The following is a 14,977-nucleotide window of genomic DNA, read 5'->3' as shown; positions in this document are numbered from 1 at the left end:
TGGTGATATCGCCTATCCTGGCCCAACGCGCCGTAACTAGAGAGGGCCAAGGTACAAAGTGCTTAAGAACATGGATCACCCATCCCTTACCTCGCAGTCGCATTCTTCACGCTCTAACAATCTCAATGACGAACGCTTGTCTCTTCCAATCTCTTCAACTCGGCGACATCATCATTCAGAACAGAATTGGCATGTCCGCGGTTACCAGGAGACATGTACCAAATGCCATACCTAGTGACCTCATGACCGAGTACGACATCCAACGAACACTCGGAATGGCAGGTTTGATCATGATCGAAGGTATCCTCGTCACGCGTCAAGGGTACGTCCAGATCTGATGTCTTGCATACGCCGATTAAAATTTTAGCTTCTAGCACCGAGTTGCCACATACGCCAGGCAATGGGGATCCGGAGCAGACCAGAGGCATCGTTCATCGCGGAGGCAGGCACATCTACGCACAACTATGTTACGGTGAGATATCTTGGGGCTCTGTATAGACTTCGAGATCCTAAATAACGTTAACTGTACGCAGTCGGGCGGGCTGCCCGCTCAGTTGATCCAGAACAGAAACTCGCTGGGACAGTGAATATTTTGTCCGCTGATTCTATAAACACATCTGACCTCCATCCTAAGCCCGTCTATGCCACTTCCGCATTTTCCGCCAGAGGTGGAAAGTTTCGCCATATTCCTGGCATATCTGGATATGTCACCGTGGGTGCCTTGGTATTCTGCACGGTCTCTGCGCTGACGTTGATGTATATATAGCCCACTGCTGTTCCTGATCCTCAAGTAATCATTGACCAGTTCAAGCAAGCTGCTGTTAATGCGAAATTTGCTGGGCTCGATGGCGTCGGATGTGTGTTCGTTTTAGACCTCCATTTTCACAATTCGCTGACCATCTGAATCAGTGCATGGTGCCAATGGATATTTGATGGCCCAATTTCTCGATAGCACGGCAAATACCCGTACAGATCGATGGGGAGGGAGCGTTGAAAATCGCTCTCAAGTCGGCCTTGAAGTCCTCAAAGCTGTCATTCAGGTTTTTGGCCGCAATGTTGGTATCAAGATGAACTCTCATAATGGCTATAACGATGTTGGGTAAGCTCGATTATCTGTGTTAAATCTCGCTCATTCAAGCTTATTCATGTAGTATGCCTTTACAGGAGACACTCGATACCTACCGCTACTTCATCGCCGAAGCCGACAATTTGAATCTTGCTTACATCACACTACTTCGGTACATTGCTCATGCGAATTCCGAAGTTGAAATTGACGGTGAGCACCTGAATTTCTTCAAGGGATCATACTCAAAACCACATTCAGGCAAGAAAGGAACCATCCAACATGACGTGCTTGAATCTTACGGCCCCTACATCAAGAACGCCAAGGTCTTCCTGGACGGAGCCATCTCCCCGGAGGAAGCAGCTATTCTGATCTCAGCGGGGAAAATCGACGGGGCATTCACCGGTCTCGACTGGATAGCGCATCCAGAACTCGCCAAGCGGGTGTTGCATGGAAAACCTCTGGACAATGTACTCGATGTCATACATATGCAGGGGAAGCCGGCGCAGGATTGGGCTGTAGGATACACGGGTTGTCCTGCTGTCATATATGAGACGATGTTGTAGGATCCGTGTGTATGTGACGTGGGCGCACCTTGTTTCATGGAAGGTTTCGTTACAGCGTGTGGGTTTTCTTCTGGGCTGGACAGCTTGTGGCTTGTAAATAGGCATCTGCCAGAGGCTTATAATATACTTCCCAGTTACTAGCGAAAATTTGTGGAGGACAGCTGGATACCGTTAGATGAGCAAAGCGTCCTGGTCTTGTGGATTTGAAATTAGCACTTGAAGTGTGTGGGCGACTTCGGAGGCACTGTACCATGAGAAATCACAATACAGCTTGACTTCATCCAACAAACGTCGGTTACTTCATGCTCGTCGCATCAGCTATGAGGTCTTCCTTTTTCGGGATGTCAAGATGAATAAATTTCGCGTGGAGATTGTTTGACCTGGATCTATCGTACCTTGAACTTGAACGTCAATCACATCCGATCCGTTGACTCGTCCAACCGTGCCCGCCCCCATTTCGTAGTTTCAAAATTCGGTGCTGACACTGCCAATCCGCGTTAACGAAAATGGATTTTGTGGCGGAGAACGTCCATTGCGATCATCTGAAGACGAGCGGCTCCGCCGATGTCCTGTCACCGCTGCCGCTGGATTTACTCCTACACCTCTTCTCGTTCCTAGATCCCCTCGATATCATCGCTCTCAGAAAAGTAAGGCTTCTTTTCTGCATACCCTATTCTAAGGAAGGTTCTAATCCACCATAGACATGTAAAACTTTACATGAAGCCACATTGCAACGCCAGGTTTGGTTGAACACCCTCCGACGCGTCTGTGTTGCGAATTCCGTCTTCGCGCCCTCTCTTCCTTTCATGGAGATGACCTTATTGGAATTAGAACATGCTGCTGTCATACCCTCGTTGTGGCGATCCATCAGCTCGGCCAATAAACCGCTACCAGAGGGTGATGATCAGCCGTACAGGACTAAGCGTATTCTTCGCGGACCTACCAGCCATGGTGATGATGGCATAACTACATGGGGAGACACTCTAGATGACCTATTGCTCGTTCCTGGCGGTCGATACTTAATCCTTTTTGTTCACGGCCTAATGAGCGTGTACGACCTTGGATATACCCCAGATACATCAGGGAAAAATAACTTGATTATGTAGTTCTAAATAGCCACAGTATTTATAGTAGCCTGGTATACAAGTCCCCCCATATGTTGCTTCGGTAGTTCTCCCTTGCATTGTAGTAGACACCAGTAGTCTTCCCTTGTACTGCAGTAGATACCAGTAGTATCTTGGTAGCATCTCAGTTTCCCCCCATACTCGAAGGTAGCACTCAGTAGTTCCTGCCTACAGCAGCTACCTGATCTACTAACAATGCTTATTTTGGCACATGCTGGGGATCACGAAAATAGAAAATTGCATTGCGAGTTCTAACTATCAAACAACTACTAATATGTACCTAGGCTGATAACTCACTGTTGGTATCCCCAGTTCGGCCATCAAACTCCATTTGAACCCGATCCTTGGCGTCACCAACAAGCCTAGAAACGATGGCAGCTTCTTTGTTAACCACACCGGAATTATGACTGGAGCCGCAATCACCTGAGCCATCGTTGCACAATTGAATCTGCTGGTGCAGTTGGTGGGCCGTTGCAGCCGTTCGGGAGGGTGTTAGTGAGTCGTCGTCGTTGTGGGTGGGGCGTGTTCACCATTGGTGGGACGGGGTGCTCGGCCGTTGTCACTGAGCGTGGTGGGTCGTCGTCGCCGTTGTGGTGGGCCATTGTCAGCGTTGGTGTTGTGGTGGGCCGTCGTGGGTGCTGGTGGTGAGCTGTGCTCGCCGTTCATGGGGGTGCTGGTGGGCCATGGTGGTGGGCCGTTGTTGGCGTTGGTGTGGGCCATTGTTGGCATGGGTGGGGTGTGGCGCTGGCCATCGTTGGCGTTGATTGGGGGTGGTGGGTCGTCGCCGCTAGTGGTGTTATTGTGTGTTGCTGCGTGTAATTGTCGTTGCATGCAGTCATCGTCATGCTATTGTCGTGTGTTCGTCACCTTTCCTCGTAGTGTGGTTGTCGTCTCCTATCGTCGTAGTGCAGTTGTCGTCGTCTATCGTCGTCGTCTGTCATCGTCATCCGTCATTGTCGTCCATCGCTGTTGTGTCGTCGCCGGCTTTTGTCGTCGTTGCGTTGTGCCGTTGTAGTTGTCGTGTAGTGTCGTGTAGTCATCTGTTGGTGGTTCAAGTCAGTTGGGTTGGGACAGGGGTGCTCACCGATGGACGACGACGACAAATCTGTCATCGTGTAAGATAAATGTACGTGGTGTCAGTGGTGGGAGGGGAAGAAAGAACGAACGATTGTGGTTGAACTTTCCGTGAGAAGTCAACATAGAATCACGTGGCATCGGAGCTCGAATGGACTTAGAAACATTTCTGATTCAGAATTAGGCAACAGCACCGGTTTCATCAGCATGATTTCTATCTTCTCCGATACTTGCTCGATCTTCATGTATATTGTACGCGACATATACAACATCAATATTTCAAGAGTCTAATGCAATTTTCTATGTGAATGTACCGGGACAACTAATAATACCCAGGCTACTAATGGTAGTGTGAGGTTAACTCAAGCAACTCGAGCAACTGACATCACTTGATGGTGTATCAGGACTACTAGCACATGACTTGTAAACTACCAACGTCTACCACCTTCATACCAGCCTACTGGGTATATTGTCAGAACAATGGGGACAATGTATACAAGGGGCAAACTACCTATACTTTTTTTTCCCCCTGATGTACCCTACTGGATTGCAATACTCGACTTCTTGCTTCTATGGAAATTCGACTCAAGTGGGATCCTCTGATTCACCCCAGCCCAGATGGATCAGCTCTCCGAATCTTCGTTCCAAGTGAAGTGGGTCGGAGTACTGAGTGGGTCGTGGCTTCTTGTAATTTCAGTCAAGTTGCTCAGTTCCAATTCAAAGTTTCAGATGGTACAAGCTTCAGGTATATGAAATATATCCCCACCACGACCACCCACAGTTGGAGTTACTCTCCGACTGGATGCCCTTGGGCTCCTCCACCCAACTATATTCAGTATATCTCAATCGAATAGTTTTTTTAAGGGGTGACATCCTGACAGTCTGGGATTTCGTAGCCGATACGTTAGCAACGTGGCGTGTCGTCGGCGCATCCCATAAGGTGCGTTCAATGTTTTGTATACCACACATTATAATTTTTATGAATTGTAGACCATCATCGCCAACGACTCTATTCTTTTATTTGGGAGTACATGCATTTCCGTATGGAACATACCAGCTCTTCTGCCTCGTGATCATGAACATACCACTTTGCCATATGTGGACGTCCCCATCATCAACCCACTCTTCCGAATCGATTATCCTGAATGCATGCCTTCCCTTGACGATGCCATTCGGACTGGTTCTATGATTAAAGGGTTTGGGGACTGGTATACAGCATCGGCGCCTTGGTGTTACGACATTGTTCTGCCAAGCGAAGCCGGCTTTGCGATCTCGCGCTATTTGGTGGCCTTCAACAAGGACATGACTGGGGGCACCATCAAAGAAAATGCATGCTATGAGTTTATGACCACCCCAGATTTGGATTTCTTCATTGAACCCTACCGTGTATGCGACAATCAGCTGGTATTGTCCTGGACCGAGGGAGCCTGGATGGAATGCATCATCAAAACCCACACGTCAACATTGTCCTCTCAGGACACTGTAACTCCGAGGGATGATGAGCCATTGATCCTCGAGGAATGGAAAAGTAACCATTTTAATGGCATGTCACTCTGTCCGTTTTCCGCTAGGCTTTGTTTTTTCTCTTACGATCAGGTTCATGTTTACGACTTTCGTTCGCCTCTATGCTCGAATGTCCAGTCAGAGTAGTAGGTTCGTTGTAGAGGACCCACATATAAAGGAAACAAATGTGCGGCGCTTGGGTACATAGGCTGTGAGTGATTGGGTGGATGTCGTTTTTTTTTGTCAACGGTATTATAATTCGTGTGTTTGCATGAAACGAACATGAGCAAATCGCCCGCAAAATAGACAGTGACGGCAATGAAATAAGTATTGATCAAACGAAACAGCATTTCACCATTGTCAACGTTCACTACATCCGCTTTTTCGAACTTGCAGCCACGGTCCCACTCCTACTCGTCCCCTTCCCCCGTCTTTACAGGCACTTATAAATCCCCCACACTGCCCGTCGTCGTCTTCACCCCATCCCTGGTCTCCCCATCACACATCTGACATGGATGCTGACGAGCGTGCTTGGAGCGTGCTTTCCGGGTCGGGCGCGCAGCTGCTTTCCCCGGTGCTACAGTTGATAGAGGCCGCCCAAGTAAAGGCGCCACATGGTCCTATTTCCCCCCTTGCTCCTCATGATCATTATCGGGACGTCACTGCCTCCATCTCAGAGAACGTTTGAATCGGCCAAACGATGGATGCGGGCGTTTGGGGATGCTAAAAAAATTCCTCAGAGTGGGAAAGGTACCTGTCCATGTAGATCTGTTACGTAGCATTCACTTCATGAAATGTGAGGGGTGTAGTAACTCGAGGAATTTGTGGATGGGTGGACCTGGTTTGTAACTTAGTATCATCTTGCCCAGGGTGCTTTTATTCGGATTACGACATGGCCCCATAACGCAAGAATAACGCCTAGAATGTAGGTCCAAGATGACTAAGGGAATGAAGAGGTGAGTGGAAGACACAATAAGACAGGTGAAAATAGTTACCTTGGTCATCATGTGCAGAGAGCAACGACAATGTGGGCGTTCAGGCCCAGGTGTCAAACGAGCTGAGACTGTCGTTCCTGCTGTCACCCCAATGCATTGTGCTTGTTGCAGAAAACTGACATCCCTGCCCTTGTAAATGCAGGTTCACAAGCTCTCAGCATTTTGATACTAGGGACTCGGAAAGGAGAAACTGGGGTTTGTTACTAGCCTGCCAACGAGGCTGATGTCGGAAGGCGAGAGACGCAATGTTTTTTATGGCTTGAATTGAAGGGTGAGTTCGCGATAGCCACAGTGCAAAAGGACCCCCGGCAATAGCAGAAAAGGCCTGATCCCGAAAATGGGGGTTTTGTCCGGATGGAAAATATGTTTCCACGCGTATTGAACTCGGATTTGGACGTTTCAGAACATTGCGCGTCGAAAAGGTTTTTTTTTCTAGCCATTTTTGTCCCTTTTTGTCCGGATTGGGGGGATCTGGCCTTTTCTGCTATTGCCGGGGGTCCTAGTGCAAACTTGAATGGATCTGGAAGGCCCATTCAATGGAATGGCCCTGTGGACACTTGGTGGGCTCAAACGTCACAAGATAAGATAAGATGAGGGGCAAATTATTTGAATTTTCTATTACATATTCGGAATTTTATTAATATTCGCGTTGGTCAAGCTTTGGTCAAGCTGGTCACCAGTCAAGTCCACGGTTGACTCGTCCGACCAGCGTCCGACCGTGCCTGCCCCCATTTCATATTTTCAAAGTTAGTCCTGAGACTGCCAATCCATGTATGAATTGTGTTGCGAAGAACGTCCAATGGGCTCCTCCGACTTCCTGTCACCACTGCCGCTGGATTTACTCCTACACCTCTTCTCGTTTCTAGATCCCCTCCATATTATCGCTCTGAGAAAAGTGAGGCTTTTTTGCTGCATATCCTATTCTAAGAAAAGTGCTAATTCACCATAGACATGTAGAACTTTACATGAAGCCACGTTGCAACGCCAGGTTTGGTTGAACACCCTCCGACGCGTTTGTGTTGCGAATTCCGTCTTCGCGCCCTCTTTTCCTCTCACTGAGATGACCTTATTGGAGTTAGAACATGCTGCTGTCGTACCCTCGTTGTGGCGATCCATCGGCTCGGCCAAGCATGATGATCAGCCGTACAGGACTAAGCGTACCCTTCGCGGACCTACCAGCCATGGTGACGACGGCATAACTACGTGGGGCGACACTCTATCTGACTTATTCCTCGTTCCTGGTGGTCGATACCTAATCCTTTTTTTTGACCACCTAATGAGTGTGTACGACCTTGGAATTACGCCGGATACCTTATTGGATTGCAATACTCGACTTCTTGCATCTGTGGAAATTCAATTCAAGTGGCTGTTTCTGGTTCACCCCAGCCCAGATGGATCAGCTCTTCGTATTTGTGTTTCGGATGAGCTTGCTGAAGACGAGGATGAACAAATAGGTCAAAGTGCACAGTGGGTCATGTCTCATAATTTCAGCCAAGTTGCCCAGTTCTTATTCAAATCAGATCGTACAATCTTCAGGTATATGAAATATACCCCCATCATGAATGCCCCCGGTTGAAGTTACTTTCTCACTGGATCCTCTTGGGCTCTTCCACCCAACTATTTTCAATACGACTCAATCAAATAGTTTTTCTACGGAATGACATCCTGACAGTATGGGATTTTGTAGCCGACACGTCAGCAACGTGGCGCGTCGTAGGCGAATTTCATCAGGTGCGTTCAATGTTATGTTATGTTATACCACGCATTTTTATAACTTTTATGTATCGTAGATCATCATCGCCAGTGACTCGATTATTTTATTTGGGAGTACATGCGTTTCCGTGTGGCACAAACCAGCTCTTCTGCCTCGTGATCGTGCAGATACCACCTTGTCATATGTGGATGTCCCCATCATCCACCCACTCTTCCAAATCGATTATCCTGAATGCATGCCCCCCTTAGACGATACCCTGCAGGCAGAATCTTCTATTCAAGGGCCTTGGGACTGGTATAGTACGGAGCCTTGGTGTTGGTGTTACGACACTGTTCTCCAAAGGGAAGCCGGCTTTGCGATCTCGCGCTATTTGGTAGCCTTCAACAAGGATATGACTGGGGGCACCATCAAAAAGACCGCATGCTATGAGCTCAGGACGACTCTAGAAAAGGATTTTTTCATTGAACCCTACCGTGTATGCCACGATCAGCTAGTTATGTCCTGGACTGAGAGATCTGGCATCATCAAAATCCACACGTCCGCATTCTCTCAGGACACCGTAACTCCGGGGGATAACGAGCTGGCGTTGATGCTTGAGGAATGGAAAGGTGAACTCCTTAGTATATCACTCTGTCCGTTTTCCGCTAGGCTTTGTCTCTTCTTTTACGATGAGGTTCATGTTTGCGACTTTCGTTCGCGTCTATGCTCGAATGTCCAATCAGAATCGCGCACTTTCCTCGCCACTTCAGGCACTGGCGGGGTAGTTGGAGCCTGACATGGACATAGCGTTGTTATATACTTTGTCCAGCCCCAGCTCTTCCCCACCAGCCGAACGCGCGGGGGCTCGAAGGGATGGCCGTGAGTACTCAGAAGTAGTATGATGTACTACAGGAGTGTGCTTGTGGAGACATCAAGCTTTGGAATTTATCAAGAATTTATAAGTAGAATCTCCGCCTGTTACTTACAGTGTCTTTCACTGCCGTTTGCACACATGAATCGTAAATTTCGTGTTTGCTTCTGTTGTCCTCAGGGTTTTTTTGTCACACATTGGCCCAGAACGGATGAGTTGATCTTGGGGATCTTGAGTGAACCAGCGTCCGACCTCACTCTAGCCCTTGCCCATGGAAACTCAGGTCTCTGGATACATAATCATCTGGCATGAAGCAGAATCCCTTTCTCCTCGTGAAATTGCTGACCTTGCAGATGTTCAATTTGCCGTGACAAAAAACCCTGAGGGTAACAGGTACAACAGAAGCAAACACGAAATTACGATTCACGCTGTTCAAACGGCAGTGAAAGACACTGTAGTCCGTACTACAACTTCTGAACGCCAGGTGTCATTGGCTCAAACGTATCGGCAGTCCCCGAGCACATCTGAGCCAGGTCACAGTACCCCCCTTGTTGGAATTTCGGGAGCTTTTGCGAGCATGTGCAATGCACCTGTGACCTGATATACGAATCAAGGTACATTAGTGTTTTTCCGGGTATTTCATCTTTATTTCGTAGTCTACAGTATATATAGGAGAACTTGTATTGTAGTTACCCATCCGTTTGCCTCTGTCACCTCCAGAGACAACCGGAAATCTTACTCCCCTGTTTCTCTTGATCACGAAGAATTGACGCTTGCTGATTTGATTTCAACACCCCTTTCCAGAACTCCGTCATGGATCGTGCTATTAAGGACACCCAATGCGATCTTCTCAATGCGAGTGGCTTCTCCGGTTTTCCGTCACTTCCGCTGGATTTACTCCTACACCTCTTTAATCTTTTGAATCCACTTGATATCATCGCTCTCAGAAAAGTAAGAATACCTATCCCCATGTGTAAGAAGTGTGTTAATCTACCAAAGACATGTAGAACTCTACATCAAGCGACCTTGCAACGCCAGGTTTGGCTGAACACCCTCCGACGTGTTTGTGTTACGAACTCTGTCTACGCGCCCTCTTTTCCTTTGACCGAGATGACGTTACTGGAACTAGACAAGGGGGTGGCGGAACGTGGATCCCGGATATAGGGTTAGGGGGGGGGGCTCCGCTAGGGGGTCGAAATATTTTTTGTGACCTACTTTGAAAAAGTCTTGCCAATAAGCCAAATCGCGCTCCCAAAGAAGTTGGGAAGTTCAGATGCACGGAAAACCCCTAATTTACGTATTTACTGTCTGAAATTTTGACTGAGAGCCAAAAAAAGTCAACAAACTTTTTATAACGCTGCTCAGGTTCACTCACCTGTAGTGGCCACTATGATATATCATTTACCCTAACTACCCACTAACCTGATGCATCAGAGCCCTCAACTGTGGGGCCTGCCAGTTAGCTCCTACCACCTATACTATACACACTGCCTGCTGCTTGCCCGTCGTTGCTGTCCTCAACGCTGTCAGGGTTGTCGTTGCTGTCCTCATTGCTGTCAGGGTCCTCGTTGCTGTCAGGGTCCACCCTTCTCATCGACATCAGGGTCCTTCTCCATCAGGGTCCACTCTACTCATCACCCTCAGGGTCCTCATTCCCCCTCATCGTCGTCACCTTCCCCCTCGTCGTCGTTACCTTCCCCCTCGTCGTCACCAAACCCCCTCATCGTCGCTGTCAGATCCCTCGTCGTCGTTGCCGTCAGGATCCAGGCTCCTTGCCGCCGTTAGCTCCCTCACCCACTCTACTCATCACCCTCACAGTCCTCATTCCCCCTCATCGTCGTCACCTTCCCCCTCGTCGTTGACGTCAGAACCCTCGTCGTCGCCGTCAGGGTCCAGTCTCCTTGCTGCCGTCAGGGTCCATATTTTTTTGCTGTTGTTGTTCTCTTTAAATTTGTAGTCGACGTTCTTCTTCGTTGTCGTTGTTCTCTTTGTAGTCGTTGTTCCCTTTGTTATGTACATCAATGGTACAAGATATACAATAGCTGCCACTTTATGTTTTAACTGGAGCAAAGGTCAGCAATTTTTTTTTGCAAAAAATAAAAGAATATACAAGGACGAATTAAGAAATATTTATGTAAAAGTAAGGAGTTGGGAGAAAAACACGTTGAGCCCTTCCAATGAACAATGACACCCTCCCCCCACATGCATGAACCCCCCCTTACCCACAGGTCTGACAGTTTACTCGCTGACTAAGGCCTTAAATGCCTCCACGACTTCCCCCATGTGTTTCCTCCAAGCCGACGTTGGACCACAGGAGTCACCCCAAAAGAAAAGGGCAGCAACCACACTCAGAAGCCCGTTCACGCCAGGCTTCGCAATGGGCGACCAATCCCTGACTGACGTTACCGACTGAGCTCGCAGAAGACCACCCCACCATGCGCCAAAGTCTGCGTCGAAATCTTTATCGAATTTGACCGCGTTCTCCACCAAGGGACGCCATGATGACCGACGTGCATTCTTCAACCATTCCCCTATGCAGGGAGGACGTTTGGAGCTGGAGAGGTTCGGCTGCTTGTTCGTGGGCTTGAAGTCGTGCCGTCGCTCAAAGGCCTCCCAAAGACCAACCATTTTGAGCCACTCAGGGCCCAGATCCTTCGAACGGAGCATTGTTGAACATGGGCCGAACCAAGCAGGGGAGGAGGTGGTGTGGGTGGGCAAAAGAGAGGTTGACGACTCCACGTTGATTGCAGAAGGTCGGATAGAGGGGTCACTTGGCGTTGAGCTCAGTCCCACAGTCAGCTCCTTCCCCACTGGGACTGGGTTACTACCTCGAGCCCCAGCCTTGACGCCCGACTTCGATTTCTTCCCCCCTTTGACGGTTGTTGTCTGGTCCAACAATGCCCCCCTCCTCTTTTTCACAGAAGCCGACCTTTCGTGATCACCTGCCGCTGCCGCACCAACAGAAGCGCCCTTTTTCCTCTTTTTACCAGCAATAGCGTTGTCTTCTACAACAACGGCCGTTTCAGAGGCGACTGGCAGAGGGGGTGAGGAAATTGGAGACGGAGGAGGGGACGCTGCGCGCTCAGAGGGGAAAGGGGAAGAGGGGACAGGCACAGAACGTTCAAGGAGGCTGACTGCAGGTGGTGGGGTAGAAGGAGGGGATTCGTCCTGGGCCGGTGAGTCAAGGGCAGGCGTATGCTCGCGAGAGGGCGGTAAGCTGGGAGTCTTCAGGGCCGATACGTTGGAAGCGAGGCCCAAAGCCAATGGGTCGTCCATGTCCCAATCAGCCCTGTGTACTGTGATTTGATTGCCGTTGAGCAGATTGAGAAGAGAGTTGGGGTCGGATGATGGAAGGGCTTGAGCGCGGCATTCCGATTTAGCTAAGACGTTTCATGAGTAATCAACAGAAAAACGCCGAATGGAAGAACGTACTGTAGCACTTTCTAAGATAGCGGCCAAAGAGGGGAGTGACGACCCCTTGGAATCCCTCCCTCTCTGCCTGACCGAAGTTCATCTGCACTGGCCCTTTGACAGAGCCGGCGTGCATGCTACACAGAAGAAAGTTAGTTGGGCCTGGCTGCAAAGCCTTCAATCTACTCACCTGATAATGTTCAAACGACCTCCATCTGCAGGCTCTGGTCCACCCACCATAAAGGTGGCCTGCATGTTGGTGTGTCCGTGAACGAGGTCCAAAATTGGTTGCATAAAAATTGGAAGGGCCGCAATGCACCTAGAAGTTGTCAGAAAAAAACATTAGCTTTGAATCAAGTTACACACCTCTGTCGATCCTCTGGGTCTGTCGATGGAGCACTAGACAGCTTCTCCTTCCACACCTTCAACTTCTCGTCACCTTCTTTCTTGGCCATCTCGATGTACTTCTTGCGCTCAGGCAAGGGTAATGCGTCGAATAGATTCTTTGTGATTCGTGTGCGCTCTGCAGCTTGCAGATTCTTCGGCAGCGGCTTGTAGATATGTGCATTGGTATAGGCGTCATTGATTTTCTGTTTGTTGAAACGGCCCCACATGTTGTAGGCGATCGGAACCCGAGGTTTTGAAAGGCTGCTGCCTGTCAGTCTAGCCAGCATGATGACGGCGGGATCATCGGTATCAGGGAGCGAATCCTTGGATTTTGATAAGTTGGGAAGCTTCTTGTGTCGATAAGCTAGCCAACGCTTTATTTTCTAAGAAAAATATCGATTAGCATCAAGTAGATGGGAGACTCAACTTGGAAAGTGAGAGACGAGTTCCATCATGTGACACTTACCTGCCTCTTCTTTTCAATCTCAACCTGCCGATCGTTGAACTTCTGCAGGATCTCAGCGTACTCTTCCTCCAACATTGTCTCCTTGTTTGGTGGCTCTGGCTCGACTGGTGGCTACCACTTTTATGATAAAACTAAGGCAATTGCCTGTAGAGCTGTGTGTATAAGTCCACAAGTTTTATGAAAGGCATTTCATAGATGTGTCCTGTGTTTTCTTTCTCATAAAACATATGTTCTTTTCATAAGATATAGGCAAGGCCACAGAGTGCTTTTCATAATTAAACCTGTGCGCTTTCAATAGGTATTTCATTCACTGGGTTAGGTGTATTCATTGCCTTTTTCATAATTAATGGTGTGCACTTTCATTGAATATTTCATTAGGAATTTTGGGTGCTTTCATTGCTTTTTTCATAATTAATCCTGTGTGATTTCAATAAATATTTCATTCACTATGTTAGGTGTATTCAATGCCTCTATCATATCTAATGGTGTGCGCTTTCATTGAATATTTCATTAGGAATATTGGATGCTTTCATTGTACTTTTCATAATTAATGTTGTGCAATTTCAATAAATATCTCATTCCCTAGGTCAGGTGTATTCATTGCCTCTTTCATATTTAATGCTGTGCGCTTTCATTGAATATTTCATTATCAATTCTGGGTGCTTTCATTGTGCATTTCAATAAATATTTCATTAGCTAGGTTATATGTATTCATTGCTTCTTTCATAATTAATGATGTGCACTTTCATTGAATATTCCACAGCTTTCATTGGGATTTTTCATTGAGTATCTCAATATTTCATTCCAATTTCATATCTGCCCCCAGGGATATCATTATGATTTTTCATTATATTCCATGATAGCAATGAAATAGCTATTACAGTCCATCCAATGGGTCATTGGGAGGGTGGTCACATGACAAATTTCCAAAAATGGTAAAAAAACAAAAGTTGTAGCTCTTTACCATAGCTTCCAGAATCAGTTGGAATTATGTCCTAAAGTGCTTCCATTGTGGAGATATAAGGTAAAAGGTTTTCAAAAGTGCCGTGTTTTTTTTTTGTTTTTTGCATTTTTCTTCATGAAAAGAACACTAAACAACATGATTTCAACAGATTTAGAAAGCTAAGAGAAGGGGCTACAACTATTGTATCGTGGGAAATTTCTCCCAACAAGGAAGGTACATGCCCTAAAAGGGTAATTGACACTGACAGACTACAAAAGTAATTTATAGCCTACAAAGTTTACTAATAGACTACAAAAAAGACTACAAAAGTTGGACATAGACCACAAAGGTCAGACAAAGACTACAAAAATTAGTAGTGTCTGCTTTTCTCATTACAAAAGTAATAGTGTCCGCTTTTTGAGACTACAAAAATTAGTAGTGTCTGTTTTTTCAGACTACAATGGTTTGTAGTGTCCGCTTTTTGAGACTACAAAAGTTAGTAGTGTCTGCTTTTTCAGACTACAATGGTTTGTAGTGTCCGCTTTTTTCATTATAAAAGTTAATAGTGTCCACTTTTTGAGACTACAATGGTTTGTAGTGTCCGCTTTTTGAGACTACAAAAGTTAGTAGTGTCTGCTTTTTCAGACTACAATGGTTTGTAGAGTCCGCTTTGTTCATTATAAAAGTTAATAGTGTCCACTTTTTGAGACTACAATGGTTTGTAGTGTCCGCTTTTTTCATTACAAAAGTTAATTGTATTTGCCTTTTCAGACTACAATGGTTTGTAGTGTGTCCGCTTTTTTCATTACAAAAGTTAATTGTGTCCACTTTTCTGACATATAGTATGTAGTGTGGTTAACTATATATATATAGGTCATTGG

General features: G+C 47.1%; 5 protein-coding genes across 5 annotated transcripts; 3 read left to right on the top strand and 2 right to left on the bottom strand.

Annotated features, from left to right (window-relative positions):
* Positions 1-125: 125 nt before the first annotated feature.
* LACBIDRAFT_306867 (uncharacterized protein) lies at positions 126-1,629 on the top strand (the record flags this gene model as incomplete). The annotated part of the gene is made up of 7 exons (XM_001885614.1): positions 126-322; positions 375-472; positions 534-712; positions 767-857; positions 910-1,099; positions 1,152-1,276; positions 1,325-1,629. The coding sequence occupies 7 exons, from the start codon at positions 126-128 to the stop codon at positions 1,627-1,629; spliced, it is 1,185 nt and encodes a 394-aa protein (XP_001885649.1).
* A 1,125-nt stretch (positions 1,630-2,754) lies between these two features.
* LACBIDRAFT_331242 (uncharacterized protein) lies at positions 2,755-3,473 on the bottom strand (the record flags this gene model as incomplete). Its single annotated transcript, XM_001885543.1, has 3 exons — positions 2,755-2,843; positions 3,051-3,176; positions 3,284-3,473. 3 exons carry the CDS (start codon positions 3,471-3,473, stop codon positions 2,755-2,757), a joined length of 405 nt encoding a protein of 134 aa, XP_001885578.1.
* Positions 3,474-4,629: 1,156 nt separating this feature from the next.
* Positions 4,630-6,018, top strand: LACBIDRAFT_331241 (uncharacterized protein; the record flags this gene model as incomplete). Its single annotated transcript, XM_001885613.1, has 5 exons — positions 4,630-4,767; positions 4,818-5,382; positions 5,469-5,480; positions 5,539-5,541; positions 5,678-6,018. 5 exons carry the CDS (start codon positions 4,630-4,632, stop codon positions 6,016-6,018), a joined length of 1,059 nt encoding a protein of 352 aa, XP_001885648.1.
* A 1,106-nt stretch (positions 6,019-7,124) lies between these two features.
* Positions 7,125-9,490, top strand: LACBIDRAFT_331240 (uncharacterized protein; the record flags this gene model as incomplete). The annotated part of the gene is made up of 6 exons (XM_001885612.1): positions 7,125-7,220; positions 7,275-7,848; positions 7,971-8,056; positions 8,116-8,647; positions 8,848-8,897; positions 9,152-9,490. 6 exons carry the CDS (start codon positions 7,125-7,127, stop codon positions 9,488-9,490), a joined length of 1,677 nt encoding a protein of 558 aa, XP_001885647.1.
* Positions 9,491-11,127: 1,637 nt separating this feature from the next.
* On the bottom strand, positions 11,128-13,228 carry LACBIDRAFT_331239 (uncharacterized protein; the record flags this gene model as incomplete). Its single annotated transcript, XM_001885542.1, has 5 exons — positions 11,128-12,269; positions 12,322-12,437; positions 12,491-12,619; positions 12,667-13,070; positions 13,154-13,228. 5 exons carry the CDS (start codon positions 13,226-13,228, stop codon positions 11,128-11,130), a joined length of 1,866 nt encoding a protein of 621 aa, XP_001885577.1.
* Positions 13,229-14,977: the final 1,749 nt, after the last annotated feature.

This window comes from Laccaria bicolor, genomic scaffold (assembly GCF_000143565.1).
Source record: "Laccaria bicolor S238N-H82 LACBIscaffold_32 genomic scaffold, whole genome shotgun sequence".
Lineage (NCBI taxonomy): Eukaryota > Fungi > Basidiomycota > Agaricomycetes > Agaricales > Hydnangiaceae > Laccaria > Laccaria bicolor.
The sequence above is the reverse complement of the archived record's forward strand: the minus strand, read 5'-3'. Positions and strand labels throughout refer to the sequence as shown.